We start from the raw sequence: 16,964 nt of genomic DNA on the forward strand, positions 1-16,964 counted from the left end.
TGTCCCATCAAACATTTTTGGGCAATTCTGAATCATACATAGCATCTATTGCACAAATATGTTTTTGGCCGTCATGTCAATAAAATTCGGCTAGCTGCCGGAAGGCTGATTGCTATAACGCAGATTTTTTTTTGCTGGGTAACTGATAAAATTACCTTCTATAGGTTTACCTCTATCTTAGTTTTTATCACCATTCCAAAATAATCAGTTTTATTATGCATATCTTATTAAGTTCAACAAGACTTTTAACCTATGCCCTACCTATGCAACGATTAAAACTAATCAGTATCTCGATTTCCAAACCAAACAATCAATAACGTACGCCATTACCAGTTACAGCCCGTTATCCTCTTCGTCGTCTTAATTTGTCCAAATTGAAAAGAAGTTGTCCCATCCAACATACCAAGTGCAATAGTGCAACAGTGCAGACAGGTTTTACCGAATGCAGGAAAAATGTTGCCAATCATGTTTCCATGCCACTGCCCACGACGACAAAATGTGCAAAGTAGTAGGCTCGTTGTGGGTTCGAGCAGCTCGATGAGAAAAAGGCAATCTGGTTCATCTGCTGGCCACCATCATCCAGCAAGATTCGTGTGAAACTCCAGCATCACGGCATATCAATAAGTGCAGTGCGAGCCAGTGTCGAAACTGGAGTCGTGTGTTCTCTCGTTCCGCCGTCGCCAGATTGCAAAACCGCAAAGTGTCGTTCAAAGCACCGAGTGGGGCAAACCGTGCAAACACCCAAAAGTCGTCGGTAAAAAAAAGGGAAATACAGCTTGCAATAAGCTCCATCCCAAAGGAAACGACGGAGCAAGAAGCAGGCCGGCCAGGCATCCATCCCGAGCGGTGAATCGGTGTCGCGCGCGCGTCGCGATAATACGAGAATCTCTCGCGAGGTGCGTCCTGCTCCGCGGGGTCAATTTGTTCGCGTTCGCGCCGTGGTTTCGGGTTTCGGAAAACATTTTTGTGTTGTTCGTTGTTTCGTTTCCGTTTAGTGCGCCGCCGACTGAAGTGATTTGTTTTTAATTCTGTTTTCAATCCCCGTGGTAAAAAGTTTTTTTTTGTTTCCGCGTCGCGGCACAACAAAAAGCCGGAGTGGAATGAAGACCGAGATGGCGCCATATCCTGGATAAGGTGTTATCTGTTGAGCAATCAATAAACAACTCATCAAACACGCACCCGGCTGGATTGGGTGGGCATGTTGCAAATGGATTACGTCTACTTAGCCCTCCGGCCGCTTCGAGTGCTTCACTGGGAATAGAGGACGGTGTGCAGCGAGCGTAAGGTGGGTAGCGATAAGCAAAATGCATAAATACGTTATCAATTATCAAATAAATTGTGTGATTTATTTTGGACTAGTCATCGATCTTAAAAGGGTCATATGATCAACGAATTTGTTATGCAAAATATGTAAAGCCAATACGTAGACACATAAATCAATTTATTTTTTATAAAAACTAACTCAAGTATATCTACGGTGATCAATATTTAGTCAAATTTCTTATGGTTCTGGAAAAAGGACGTTGTAATGATTCCATATGTCTCTAAACGTTCTCAAACGAAGATATGCTTCAAAAGTAGTCGAGATCGTCTCTCTCAAAGTGTGTAATGTATAAAAGAAGCCAAAGTTGGCATTATTGCTCTACTGAATATCTTTCTATGAATATCATTCACCAGGCTTCTTGGATAACACATTGGAAACTGCCATTTAGAATTGGTTTCTGTTTTCTATATCGCAAAAGTATTCTAGTAAACCGCTGTACAGTTAGGCGCACTACTGTCTCATAATATTAAATTCTTTTTTTCGTGGTTCTTTGCTCTAGAGAAGATTTTAATCTAACAAAACTAATACTTTATGTGATGAACAGTTGCACGATGGTAACAAACGACCGCTGCATCTTATTTTGGAGGTGTTTGTACGAATATTAAGCATACTACCTTAGCTCACATTTTATTAAAGCCACATGCAATGTGTACACCTGTTTGAAGATGATTGACAATAGCGCACAAAAAGGCTTAAGCTACACCAATATTAAAAAGCATGTATTCACTTTAAATGTTAATTTACGGTGCTTCTGGAAGTATTTTTTTTAATTAAAAGAATCGCCCAACATAAATGCACATGCAGTCGGTAAACGACAAACTGCAAGCCAACCCCAATGGACACGTGACAAGTGCGTTTATCCGGTGGCCAATAAACTAGAAACACGTCGTCCAATAACATCGCTCCCCGAACTCACCTTGAACTATATGCGAGTTCATCAATATTTAGGCACATACACGGAGAGGGATGTAGATTGGCATAAAAAATGAATAGGGAAAAGGGGGAACAAGCATAACTGTAGCATTGAATGAAGCATAAAAAGGCAACGTGAGCGGACGAACTTCTCAAAGGGCTACAACCTTCATCGAAGGCTATCATCTGATTGGCGATGGAACAGAGTGAATGCCGGCGGCGGGGAGAGGGCTATAGAACGAAATGGACCCAACATAAATGGCTCTGGAAGTGTGGCCGTGCCGAGTGCAAAGCTGCAAAGCTAACCGGTTGAAGCCGGTAGCTCATGCCTCCAGTGCCGGCGAAAGAGACAGACAGACAGAGAGAGAGAGAGAGAGAGAAAGAGAGAGAGAGAGTGCGCGCGCGCGTAGGGGGTGGATATTTATTTCATTTGGCTTCATATTTTCCCATTTTCCAACCTTCTCCATGCATCTGCACACTGCTCACTATCTAGCTGCTGCTTCTGCTTCTGCTTCTGTTGCTGCTGCTGCTACTGCACCGCTCAATGCAGCTATCATCATCAAGAGGCCACCTGAAGAGGTGCACCCCTTTCTTCATTCTCCCTTTCTCGCACCTCGCTCTCTCTTCCTCTGGTTGCTTGCATCCAACGGTTGTTGCGGTGTTGGTTCTCCTTATGCGGTGCATTCCGCCGGTGTGTGCCGTTGATGCCTTTCGCACCCTTTACAGCCGGCCGGCACACGCGGGTGGGGCTCACCCGGTGATATGTGAGACGAATTCATTCACACCTTCCCACCTGCATCCCACCTGCATTATTCTTATTCTACTCCCAACGAAAGTTGGAAAACGGAAGGTTTGTCGGGGGTGTCGGTTTTGCTTTATCTTCGAAGCGCCTTTCGACCACCGGGCTCGCGAGGTGTTGAAACAGGGTGATAGCTGGGCACGAATACGGCGCGTTTGAGTTCCCGTTCCGTTCCGTTCTTTCGTGGAGTCCATCCGCGGACGGATCGTTGGGGACAAAATAGAGTAAAGCTGAACTCATCATCATCTCGGGGGGTCAGGGGTGGCTTGGACCGGGATTGGACAGGTTTTCATCGTGGAAATCCCACTGCGTGGTTGCGCTGCTTTCTTTTTCCCTTTTTTTTTCCATTAACCTATCCAACCTGGGCAGCAGCAGGACGAATGCAAGTGGCTTTGCCAGTCAAAGTCAGCAAAGGGGACCTAAGTGCATCTCTCTAAACGATTCACTTGTTGTTGTTGTTGGAGGCCAACCCACTCCCCCCCAGAGATGACGCTGCTCACTGTCGTTTAGCTTTTCTGTTTTGCTGCACTCCATGGCGCTTCTTGCCGCCAACCAAGCGGATTTGTTTGCTCCACTCTCTCTCCTCTTTTTTCTCCGTTTTGTTGGTGCATTTCAAATGGGTGCAACACGACGGTAGCCAGGAGAGAAGGAGGTACTACCGGATCCTTTCATTTCTATATCCGGATTCTTAATTTCGTTTCCTGGCCGGTCCGGGCCTGCGAGCCCAGAGCAGCTGAAGTGTTACCATATTGTCGGTCCTCCACCGGCGGAGTATCTGACGGCGTTCTGGCGTCGCTTGGGTCGCGATTTCTCCATTTCATCGGCTCTAATCTAGTTTTACTGCTCTACGATCGTTGGTCTTAACGCTTAACCTACGTTTGTGCGATGTGATATGTTCAGTATGCTGCTGCTGCTGCTGTTGCTGCAACATACTGAAAGACGATGCTTATGAATTGATCTTTCATAAATTAGATAATCATCGAGGGGTGCATCTAGAGGAGCATAAGAATATAAGAGACGACCAGGCGGAAATTAGCGGGGTACAGCTCTTGTACAAAAAATCCGATACTCCGACCGATGAGGAGGAGAAGCAGATAGGATAGTGGTTTGTGGCAGCAGACGGCCACGACAACGAGCTATGTTTAGATTATTAAACTGAGCTGACCCGCCCGCGGTGCCGTCGGTTATTCGCGCGTCGCGTGTTAACCAAACGCGACAGAGTTCGAGTGACTTGACTGTGCGTCGGTCTGTCTGTCTGTCTGTCTTATTAGTACCTGGTTGGTGGTTACTACGTCAGCAAAGAGAAAGAGGCCGTATCGGCTTAACCCATCCCCCGTTCGGTGGGAGTATCGGGTTACCCCCTTACCACCCGACGACGGTTCTGTCAGTGAAGGTTGTGGATCTTGCGGATGAGGATACAACCGTTCGTCTAGCCTCTAGCTTTGCTCCAAAAATACGGTGACACATTCGTGTTGACCTATTTACGATCGCGGCGGACGGCGTCAAACATGGAGACATTGCTTATTGCTCCCTCGCCCAATTCGAGAAGCGAACAATTCAATTTCCTTCCGAATACCGAATTAATTCATATTCTCGTCTCGTGGTGTGTGTGGGTGTGTGTTTTGTTTTGCTTCTTTCAAACATTGCTTATCGTGTTGTTGGTGTCGAAATCAGCTCTCTCCAATTGCCCCACAATTTCATTGATTGCATTGATTTATGAGCCCCCTCCACAGCACGTACTCCAATTAAAACCATTTTCTTGGACGTTAATGTCCCCAACATCTTGCATAAGCGCAAGGGCTGCGCTTTTCACGCTGGAATATGGATCCCCCCAATGCAAACCAATTTTACTCTCCGAAGAGGAGGATCAAACCTTCCCTCGCCAGTCGGAAGCCGGTGACCCGAATTCCGGGAGCATAAAAGCATACACTGTGCCTGTCTGCCTGCTCTCCATGACACTCCACGAACTCCTCGGTATTTCGTTATTCGGTCCGTTCGTTCGATGCATAGCAGGAGCTCATTTTAGACCTTTCATCTTTATCGCTTCAGCCAAATGTGTTTTGGGGAGCGTGAGCTGTTGAGATATGGAATGGAACCACACGAGCTAGAGCTAGAGAGGACATCGTCGTAGCTGCGTAGTGTTGCTCACTCGTAAAAGTCGCTTCGAGAGGTCTCGAGAATCAATTTTCTTGTGGCCTCGCTCCCACGGTTCTTCGTACACGGGACAAGCGAAGAGCGAGAGAGACGGAGAGAGGGAGAGAGAAAAAAAGAAACGAAAAAAAAAGTTTCGAGGATTCGGTTCCTTCCTTTCGCATTATCGAAGTAAATTACACCCGATAATAACTTTATGGTCGCGGCGGAAATCGATTGCAGTAGCAGTAGTCTGGCCGGGCGCGCGGTCCCACCGTTTACCCGCTTCCGGATTTCGGAGTCGATTTGATGGAAAAAGTTCGGTAACTCGTAGGCTGCCCGCGTGAACCGTGCCGGCCGGAGTTTTTCGATTCATTAGTATCGGCTCGGCTCGATTTCGTCGATATTCTGGCCATTTTATTGGCCCCGTTTTTCTTTTAGCTCTCCTAGTCCTTTGGGTCACGCTCTCCTTCTTACTCTCCTTCCCGTCCTCTTCTTTTGGCTCTCATGCCCTTTGAGGAATGCGTCTCCTGCTCCAGTGGCGCTTCCGATGATGATTTATCCGATTTGTGGCCCCCGGAAGGGCCCCCGGGGCAGAAAAAGAAGGAGGACGACAACAGACAAAATGGTTTGATGTTTTATTTTGCGCGCGCGTCTCGAATGTTTTTTTTTGTTTGGGTCGCAATCGCAAAACACCCAAACACCTTTCCACGTCAACGGAATTGACTTCATTCCTTCACTTTCTCTTCTTCTTCCATCCATCCGCCACCACCAAGCCAGGGCAGTTGTAGTAGTGACCCAGTAGAAGTCCAGAAGTGGGTGGCAATCGAATTTTCGGGGACTGGTGGACTGGAATTGGAAAATTTACCGTCAAATTATTGATTGTCCTTTCGCCGGCCTTAAGAGAGTGAAACATGGACGCGCGGCGAAGAAAATTAGATCGAGAAGAAGTTGGAAAAGCCGGGTGGCCGGTGGGCTGAAATGACTGCTGCTGCTGCGGTGTTGGTCGAAGTTTAATTAGCTAAGTTGTTGATCCTGGGTGGCTGGCCGGCGGCGAGGTTAATGGGCGTACGGTGGGGGTCGTCAGATGGGGCTCACCTTTTCGTGCGAGTTGCGTTTCGTCGATGCCGATACTGGTGGCCGTATTTTCCCGGGTTTCTGTCTGTCTGTCCACTCATTACGGGACATTACGATGGCGTAAGGAAGGAGTTCTTAAGGCGAGGGTGAGAAATAATGCGAGACGATTTATTATAATCTACCGAAATAAAGAACGGGTCGGGAATGCCGAACTCCGTATTCAGCTGAAGTCCCCGGCTTGCAGAAGGTTCCATCTGGGAATGTAAGCTAAAACAGATCATGGAAAAAGAATCCAGTGGCGAAACTAGTTCAAGTCAATGTGAGTTCGAGCAGGAACTTGTAAAGTACAAAGTTTCATTATAAAGTTGTTCCTCGGAACGGAAACTTAAAAATTTCTTTTCATTCTACGAAGAGTGCGATCACCTCTGGTAAAAGAACGACTTCGTAACAACTTTCTGTCAGAGATGCACAGAAAGCTATCCAAGATCTTCTATGTATTTAACAGCCATTTCTTGTGGCGTTGTACTTAGAAGACTGATATAGTCAGGATACCGAACTCTTGGCGGAAGACTGATTGTGATGAAGGGAAAACATCTTAAACACGTTGATTCCATAGGAAATACAATGGAAAACGCGCACAATTACCTCTTCATGCAGCTGTCAAGCAGTGCAGACAAAATGGGTCTAAATATCAGGTCTGTTATGAATTGTGTTGCGTGTGGTCAGAAAAGTGACCCCCGGGCACACACACACACAAGCACACCAGGGCTTTCGAAACAACCTGGAACATGTCTCGCAAGGACTAACTGGCAACGATAAGCTCTCAATGCACTGCCGAATGCAGCCGTGTGCCCCTTTTTTGTTGTTTCTGTGTTGTACAAACCGCTCTCGTACTCGGTGGAGCTTCTGCACTACGCTTCTTCGGACGGACTGTGTTCCGGAGAACGTGCAACATGAGAATTCCCGAACACGCCAAAACACGGGACCGCGTCTCGTGTTTCGAGGCATTTGCGTGTGCAAATTGGCTGCATAATGTGTAAGGGGAAGAATCCGTGAGAAAAGGATAAAAAGGGTGGGGAACAAAGCGAAGTGCAGCGCTCCACGCTGTATGTTCCACGACAGGCGCATTTCCTTTGTGTGGTGGTTCAGGTGATGAGTCATATGCGGCCACGTCTTGAAGTCGCACCGCGAATTGTTCCCGCGAGATTACCACCAGCGGCGAGAGAAGACACCAATCAGTAGTCTCTTGCCTTTGGTTGCATGTTTGTGGTGCTGTGTTGCCTCGCCACAAAGCCATCCAAACAAAGCTGGGCAACAGAAAACCAATTGCTTTTACCATATCGACCTCTACCGGCATTCCGGCTATTGATGGCACCGGTCGGTCAGTTCGGCTGGTGGTGTTGGGATTTTTGGGCGATCCCCAGCCATTGACAGTCGAATATGGAGACGAATATGGAGTCTGATTCTGTTGTGTGTGCATTCTGTGGCGGCAAACGAAACCTCCAATTGGCTCGTAAACGGAAATGTAGCTTATTGTATTCATTCGCCGTACCGATTGATGGCTCTGTTGTGTGGTGCGTTGTGGTGGTAAACACTGTACACAACCGCATCATTGCGACCACAACCGCCACCATCATCATCATCAGTAGCAGCATCATCATCATCATCACCATCTTCATCAGCATCGCAGAAGAATGGAAGAAAAGATGCGCCAGGTTCTAGTGATAATGGCGTGGTGGCAGCAGTTGGTGAATATGGAGCTCGGCACTTAAAGCGCCTTTTGCTTCATGTGCCGCTTCGTGCGCCATAAGACAACATTCCTACTACTCCGGCTTAGTCCAACCCAGGAGGGACTCTTGTTGCCTTCTCGCCCGCCCGCCCGTGGACTTTGATGTTTGCTGGCAGCCGAGACAATGCCAGAGAGATTTGCCTTGTCTTGGGAATGCCTATGATGATGGGGTGGGCTTTACCATTGGATGGCTTTTTACGACAAAAGGCAGACACGACACAGAGAGAGAGAGAGCGACGAGGCGTACGAGAAGGAGGTTGTCGATTCCAGGAAATCGGTTCACAAGAAACATGCAAAAACATCAGCTTCTCTTCGTCCTTTCTGCACATTTTTTTCTTGTGTAGCCTTACATCCGTAGGGCCATCCGTGTGAGGCAGCAATAGAGCCAGACTATCGGTTATGACAATGAGGGCCATACACACGCACATACACTCACACACACTCACGTTAAGCGAACACAATTTTGATGACACATAAGCAGCAGCTTCCGAAAGCGACGGCAGCACTTGATCTATTGCAGACAGATAGGTAGGAAAAGATCTGCTTCTGAAGGAAAAGACGGTAAATAATTCAACAGTATAACAGCTTTGAGCATTTTCGATTCAACAAATGTACAACACATTGTGATTCATGTTCGACGCAAACCCACTCAACCTGCAGGTGATGTTTTGCGTAAAGTGAATCGAATGCAGAAAGCAATGGGACAAAAAAAGACACATTTCATGAGGGATGGCTTGTTCGGGAATCAAAAGCGATTTTCTGCGTACTCGAAGGATACACATTGAAGGTTTGAGTATGATATTCTGGGATATTGAAATGTGCTGACGGCATTGTTTGATTTGAACGATTTCTATAGTCAACCAATAGAGCAAGATATTTATGAACCGAAGCATGGTATGACTCGTTCATAGTATGTCCTTCATGCTATACCTTTTCTACCTTTCTACGGTACCAATGCAATAACCCGTGCACCACCATACATTCGAGTTGACCAAACAATCGCCAACGGGAACGTTTAATTCTTTAACGTGAATTTTCGGCGAACGAAGCGCGTGGTTCCACGAGATCCGTTCATGAGCTTCTCGCCGGTGGTGGCCACTGCACGCCCATGCACGCCGACGATCAACAAACAATCCACCATTTGCGAGACCAATCGAACTGCGCGCTTCCCGTGACCGTGCGTTCGATGATTGCAACATTTTCGAAGCAAACGATGCCGACGAGGAATCAAGTAATCCGACCTCCGACCGGCTTCCGACACCGACAACGGCCAACAGCATAGCGCATAGCGCGGAACGTTTATACGGACGGTGTACGTGTATAGACACACGCACGCACGCGGCGCTAGTGTTTGGAGGGCGCAAACATGAGTCACGTGCATATTTATTCAATAAACATAACGCTATCAGTGCAGCCGACACCGACCATGCACCTCATCATGTGGCGTGGTGGTGGTGTTGGCGGTGGTTTGAAAATGAGCGACTTTAGGAGTCGCTTCCGTTGCGTCGTGCCCAGCTACCCTACCCGGCCTGGAAGGAACTATCTTCATGGTGGGTTCTTAGTGGAACATCAGCCTCTGGAACACGCCGAGTTCGGTGGGTAATTTGCGCAATTGGTCGATCAATTATTCGTCTCGCTGCTCGCTGCGTTATTGAGAGCATGGCGTGCCGTGCCGTCGAAAGCCACATTAGGATAGATTTACCGGTAAACAGTCGCTATCGGCAGGTTTGGATGGTGGATTGGGTTTGTATCGAAGAATGGGATTAATCCACAAATGGAAAATTCCTTCACAGATCACACTCTGAAGACCGTTTGTCCAGATCAGTTTTTGCTTTCTATCTTTGTTGTTTACTAGCTAATCAGCCAAGATTTTTTTTAATGCCTTATTTCCTTGCTTAACATATATTTTCTTGCTTAACTTGCTAACACATTTGTTTTCTAAAATCTAAGATCAGAAACGTTTGGTCGCGATGTCACCAGGGGAAGAGCCCCAATAAGGCGGTTGATAACAATTACTTCGGACAATTATAACCTGAGGTAGTGCAGCGATTGACTTTCATTAAGCATGTACCGACTTTCTTGACTTCGATGCAGAAATGGTATCCATGTTGGAACACTTGACTAAAGCCTGGTAAGGGTTAATGTTAAAATAATCCATCAGATTTTGCATGATGTGTAACAATCTGAACGTCAGTGGGTTCATCCACGAAACTCAAGTTGGACCGACCTTCTCGGTCCAAGTGTGAGCGCTAGTGGATCCGATGAAACATTTATTCGTAAAGAAAGATATTGTGGCTATGGAAAATGAAATTTGCAAGCAACATTATTCGTCGTTTGATATTTTTTCCTTTTGGTTTCGCTCCATTGAGGAAGCAATCATTGATAAAAACTCCTAAAAGGCCCGAAAAGAAGAATAGCAAGATTTCTACAACCTTTCTTCAACTCTGTATATGCTGTTTGTATACAAAATGACATGGTATGAGCTGCAAATTGCCTCCGCGAGCTGACCGCGGGAGTGGTCACGATGGATAATCTTAACGTGTATAGGGGCTTATGCTGAGCCTGTACCTCGGACATATCAATTTAATGATGGGAATAATGAATAGCAAATGTTTTAGCTAATCCAGATCACGATGGACGATGAACGATCCATGAGAGAGGGCTGTAATTGAGCAACAAAAACCTCACACATATCGGTTTCCCTATCGTTACTCCCGGTTGTTCGTTTATCTACATATTTACTTGCATATTAAATGCATATCCAATCAATCGACAATTAGCTGCCAATAATCTCCCCGGATGCTTAGGATAAACACCGCAGTTTAGTAATGAATTCAACTGGCATAAATCGAATGCCATTGCGAAAACAATTTTTATCGCAAACCAACTAATAATCGAAACTTAGTCCAGCAAAAAGGGCCCCCCAGCAAAGGGGGAAGTCGTGGGGTGTATGGCGACTCGCGTAATCAAATCATTTTGCGATTGACCTCGCGCGCTCTCTCTCTCTCTCTCGTTATCTCTCTCCCCCTCGCAATCCCTTTGTGGTGCAGTTAGCGCAGAGAGGAATCCCTCCTTCCTCCGCTCGCCATGCCCCATCAACTCCAAATTGTCAGTATTGCAGTATTGGGAAGGGGTTCCATGGTGAGCATGAGCTTTCTGCGAATTTTCCGTACCATCTGCTCGACGCGGCTGGTGCGTGCCGACCTATTTGTGTGTGTATGTGTGTGGGAAAGGCGTGTGAAAATGGTTCAATACCGGCTGCTGCGGAAACATTGTGTCTGCTCTGGGGTGATGCCAGAAGAGGGACCAATTTGTTTGGGGGAAGATGGAAAATTCCTGTGGTTCCAATCACGTACTGTAGATAGACTGTGGTGTGCGTGTGTGTGCTCTCTCCACATCGGTTATGCGGTGATACAGCGTTCCACAATAACATATTTGCATACATCGACGTGCGAACGAAGCACGCGTCGTTTGGCGGGTACCGAACGCGCCCATCCGGCTTTGGCCAGTCAGCTCAACCCACGCCAGCAAGGACCTCCGTCCATGATGTGCCGTGCACTATGCCGTGCCGATTACGTACGCGTATGTATGGGTGCACAGAATGCACAAAATTGAATAATTACCTGTATCGCGCTATTAATGATCTTGTTGCGGTTTTAATTATCGCTCCTGTCGAGCTCGCGCTTGGTACCGGAGTGTGTGCCTTGTTGGGTTTCGTTTTTGTTGTTATTCTGAAGGTTGATTGTTGCGAGTGCGTTCCGAAGCGTGCGGCGGCCCTGTGCGTACCGATGGCTTCCGGTGACAATGGCAAAGGCTAGAACGACGCTTCCATCGTGCTAAGTGGGGTTGCGCACGCGTTTGACACTGGATCATGTATTGTTATGAATTTTAAACACATTCTGGGCTTTTTTCAATCGATATGTTTAATCGACGTAAAAAGCGGAGGCCAATATTGTAACACCTTATTCATTTCCAAGAACGCGCATTCCAAGAACGCGCATGTAGCGGAGCGTGCAGCGAAAATGATATTATATACTACAATCGTGAATCGGCAAGGATTTTACTTACTGTGTTGAGTAAAACATGTTTGCGGAAACTCTGTGACATTCGTAATTGTAGGTTCATCCCAAAAAATGATTTTACGAATCCATTGTTCCATAAAACAACATACATATGATTTGACAAACGCAGTGTAGTTCATTGATAGATATTTCTAGAAATGCCTTTGGAAATCGAATATAAAGGGAAGCACCAAGGATTATGAATGTAAATCTGCATAAATAAATGCAAATCAAAATGTTTTAATGAGCAGTTGTTCTTCTAGTAGTATTATCAGAAAAATGAGATTATGGTGTCTTTTCTGATAGTTTTCCCGGACAGAAAGGACTAAAAATTCCTGAAGGCTGATCCTACAAGCGTCTGTATGGACACATCTAGTTTGAGGCATGTTTTATAATTCAAAACTTACTTACAAAATTACTAACCAATAAGTTGACAACCTGTTCAGATTGACACTAAACCCTTCTATTCGTAGTTCCATGTCATAAGATTGACTGCAAAATCGTATGTATTAATGATGTGATATGGATTGATCGGTGTCAATCAATTAATGTGTCCAATGTGTATATATAATATGTCCAATTAATATTATAACGGGAAATTATGTTTTTTATGAATGTATAGCAATGACGCTATTATTTTGAAACAACCCATTTTATGCCTACTATTATAAAACTTATCGTGCGCACTTTGGTATTAGAACAACGGCAAAGTTCACCATAAACATCTTCTGCTCATAGAACATCATGAACTGGGAATGTAACTATAGTAATTAATTTTCCTAACAGACGTTAGTACAACATTTTTTTAAGTTACATATAGTTTCTTATTTGAAATCATTCGTAAACCGAACCATACGCTGTCATGCTTATCTAGAAGACTCTTCATGAAAAAAAAAAGAATAATTTCCTAATCATAACCCCAACATAGGAATGCGCAAAGCGCCGTAAGACGAACTTTATCGCATTATGTTGAAATGTTCGACCTAAGCTCACTCACGCCCGCCCACCTTCGTTATCAGCAATTACCGCGTTTCCTTGTGCTAGTTCCGACCTAGTCCCGCGGACCGTCGGTAGCAAATCAAAAATTAATCAGCCAAATTTTATCACAACCCTAATGGCAGTGATTTTTCACCACATTCTCATAAATCATTCATTAATCAAATTCCGAAAGCCTTGGCGCTGGGGCGCTATTTATGCCTCTACCTCGTTTCGTTATCGCTATTGCTCCCCTCCGCCCGTACTTCCGTCTACAGGCGCACGCCAAGGTAGCAATGATTGGGCGTTTAATTGGGCTGCTTATCATCGCGAACGCGAACTCTGGAATGTTGGGTACGGGCTTACTCAAGAGTTGTGGCGTCTTGTGCGGCGGCGGCGGCAGCGAAGGTGTTATGGTGTGTTTATGGTTATGTTTGATAAGCTACACTGGTAATCGCATCGCGGATGAGCAGCAACTCTACACGCAGCTTGTGCCCTGCCTTTGTCGCCGATTTGGGGCCTAGCGTTCGAGGTTGACAAAAGCTAGAAAATGAATGGTAAATGAATCGAAATACTTACCTTAACTCTACAAACACATCTTGGGCGGTCATCCAAGTAAGCACATCAATTAAAAAGTAGGAAAATGGTTTGTCATTTTTCCAACTCAAATAGAAAAAAATCCTGCGGAGGACAAAATCCGTATGTTAAGCCAATTGTGAATTCTGTAAATAAATAAATCTGGCTGCACGGTGCTCATGCCATTCCGTGACGTAAAATGGCCCCCGTTTCGGTTCTCGCACTGCACGATCCCAACAACGCAATGAACGTTGAAACGAAGCGGCGACGCAAAACTAGAAAGATCAATTGTTATTCATGGCCTGCTCTCATATCGAAAGGCACGTGCTGCGTGTGACTTGTGTTTCTGGAAGTTCTGCTTGACTTCTGTCCTGCGATGCTGCTGCTGCTGCTGCTGCTGCTTCTGCCATGGAAACGATAAAACAAAACCAACCACCAAGGCAACCAAAGAAACAATCAATCACTGAAACTAGTTATGGCCAAATCGAATTTCTCTATAATTTTGTTCCCGTCCTCATTCTTCTCTTCTGCTCTCTTCTCTCGTGCTCTTGCAGATCGATTCGAACGATTCGTCCTTTCGCAGTCCGGTGAAGGAGAACCTCTTCTACGATGAAACCCAAAAAGCAACAACCGACGGAAAGGAAGCAGAGTGCGGCGGCTTCTGCAGCGTCCGCAAGCTCGGGAGCAGCGAGTGGCGATGGAGCGGGAGAACCGCCGCAGAAAGCAATAGAATCAGCGGTGGCCACTGGTGGAAGCGCAGTGGTCACGGGTGCCGCATCGACTCCGGGTGCTGCTGTCTCTGCACCATCGTCTAGCTCCAAGAAACCCGTAAAACGTCTGCAATCAAAAGCCAAAGATCTCACGGTCGGTTCATCGGCGGAATCGGCAAACACTGCGACCGGTATCAGCGGTTCGGGTGGTGGAAAACCGTCGGAAAAACTCCAATCCAGCAATGCCGGCGCCGTCGCCGCTGCAGCCACCGGTTCAATAAGTGGTCCGGTGCAATCGAGCAAATCAAAACCATCTTCGACGGCGTCCAACGCGGGCATGAAAAGTGCGGCCAGTGCCGGGTCGACGGAACAGCAAACGTCGACCGGGTCGAGCGATGGACCGATAGTCGATAGCATTACACCGAGTAAACCCACGCCGGCTGGTAAAGGCTCAAAGGCTACCGGTAAGGCTTCTAAAGCCGATTCGGCTCACGGCTCATCGGCACCTTCGAGTACGCCGTCCGGCAAGTCGGGCGAAGCGAAGAAAAAACCATCCGCAGCTTCTTCGAAAGCAACTGCGAGTGCAAGTGCCGGAGGCGGAAGTACCGCGAAAAAAGGCAACTCTCAGGCGGAAAAGCGAAAGCAATCGACAGCTGGTGCTGGCATTAATCCTTCATTAGAACCAGGCGGCACTGCCGGGCACGGTGCAACGGACGTAGTGACGACGGGTGTAACAGCACCGGCAACGGCGCCACCGACCGCCGATCGGTTACGGGAGAAGGAGAAAAAGATTCAAAAGGAGCTCAAGAATCTCGGCATTTCCGACAAGACACTTCATCAAATCGATGCCGCCTACCTGCGGACGACGGACGATACCTCGGTTAACCCTTCGATCAGCGAGATGGTTAAGACGAAGTCACGCGCGACCGTCAGCCACGCCAAGTACAGCGAATCACAGCTGGCCACCGGCGCCGGATCGTCTAGCAGCAGCTCTACGGCAGGCAATGGAGGGCGAAAATCTTCCGTTACATCCGAGGATGCCACTGGGGCATCTGGAGCTACGGAGCAGCAAGGACAGCAGGAAGGCAAGACGGGCCCCGGCACAGGAAAGACCAAAAAGTCAGTCACACTGAAGCTCGATTCCATGGAGGAGAAATCAACACCGGCCAAGGGTGGTGGTAAATCGCCTAAAGAGGGCACCGGAGAATCGACACCGAAAGCGACGACCGTCAAAGGTGGCCAAAAGGGAGCCGGAGAAACCGGTGGTAAAACGGCTGCGAAAGCACCTTCGAAGGGGGGAGGCTCGGCGTCCTCGTCGTCGAGCAAATCGAGCAAAAAATCGGCCGAGGGGGGGAAGCAATCTCAGCAACCGAAAAAAGGTGCCACCGGTGGTGGCGCATCGGTAGCGGCTGTCGGTCCCAAGCCCTCGGTTCCGGTCGAAGATCGAAAACCGTCGGCCGCCGAAGTGGGATCGAAACAAGTAACTTTTGAAACTTCACCATTGACGGCAGGCCCCGGACGCGGCAGTTCCGTCGAACCGGACGATCCGGAGGAGAAGAACGAGGCCGTTCAGATTCAGATCGATAGCATTGTGAAAGCGCTGGAGCAGGAAGAAGATAGCGATACGGCCGGCGTCGGCGTCGGCAAGAAGGACACTCCAGCAGAGGAGAATGATAAGAAGGATCAACCTTCCGGCAAGGGGTTGCTCACCACAGCACAGGGACCGGCCGCTGCTGCTGCTGCTGGTGGTGGTGGTGTGAAGAAGCAGGGGCCGAAGGGTGATAGTGACCCCACGAAGCCGTCACCACCGGCACGTAAACCGGCCCTGAAGAAGAGCTCGAGTGGAAGTCACGCCACGAAGGCGATTCCCTCCACGAAGGAATCTGGCGAAAAGCGGAAAGGAGGAGGAGGAGGAGGGATCGCTTTCGTGGTGGAGAAGAAAGAGGTTACGTTCAAGGAGCAACCGCCAGTAGTCTCACCAGCGAAGCGGAAGCACGTCAAAAAGCCAAAGGCATCCGGTGAGGAATCCTGCGCTGGCGAAGCAAAACCGGCGAAAGCAGCAAAAGTTAAAGCGAACTCCAGCAAACCGGCGAAACCTTCTCCACCGGCCGTTGCGGCCCCAGGGCAGGGAGGGTCCAGTAAGCCGAAAATAGTGACAGACTTAACGAAGGCGGCCGGTGCCAAGGAGCCAGCTAGTAACGAATTGTCGATTAGCATCAAGCAGCAGCAGCAGGAACCACCGGTACCGGTACCAGCACTGACGTCTGTTGGTGGCGCCGCCTCTTCGGAAGTTGCCAACGTTACGCAAAAGATCTCGTCAGAATCTCAAAAGTCACAAGATCCACCCCGGATGGACACCAGTTCGCGGAAAGGGTCGGCTACAACGGCCACCGCCCCTCCGGTGGTTCATTCTCAGCAGGATCGTTCCTCGACGGAAAATGATGATGATTTGCCACTGAGGCAGTTACAGGTGAAGGCGCAACCGGAACTCTTTCCACCGGGACAGTCGCAGGATAGTCACTCGAAAGCGAAGCCTTCCATCGGAACGGACGATAAGGAGCTCGCCGAGAAGTCACTCGAAGTGCAATCTACTACTACTACTACTTCAAAA

The 16,964-nt window shown here is 47.7% G+C and overlaps 1 protein-coding gene across 2 annotated transcripts in view; it reads left to right on the forward strand.

The window, feature by feature from the left end:
• The window catches only part of LOC125949223 (uncharacterized), a 203,986-nt gene that overhangs the window by 1,659 nt on the left and 185,363 nt on the right, over positions 1–16,964 (forward strand). For both annotated transcript variants that reach the window (XM_049676013.1, XM_049676012.1), the window contains exons 2-3: positions 334–1,285; positions 14,198–16,964. The exon at positions 14,198–16,964 is cut by the window's right edge and continues 1,583 nt beyond it. In XM_049676013.1, the coding sequence (XP_049531970.1) occupies positions 14,253–16,964 (2,712 nt within the window). In that variant the 5' untranslated portion in view covers positions 334–1,285; positions 14,198–14,252. The remainder of the gene's footprint in view (positions 1–333; positions 1,286–14,197) is intronic.

Source organism: Anopheles darlingi, chromosome 2 (assembly GCF_943734745.1).
Source record: "Anopheles darlingi chromosome 2, idAnoDarlMG_H_01, whole genome shotgun sequence".
In the NCBI taxonomy this organism is placed as follows: domain Eukaryota; kingdom Metazoa; phylum Arthropoda; class Insecta; order Diptera; family Culicidae; genus Anopheles; species Anopheles darlingi.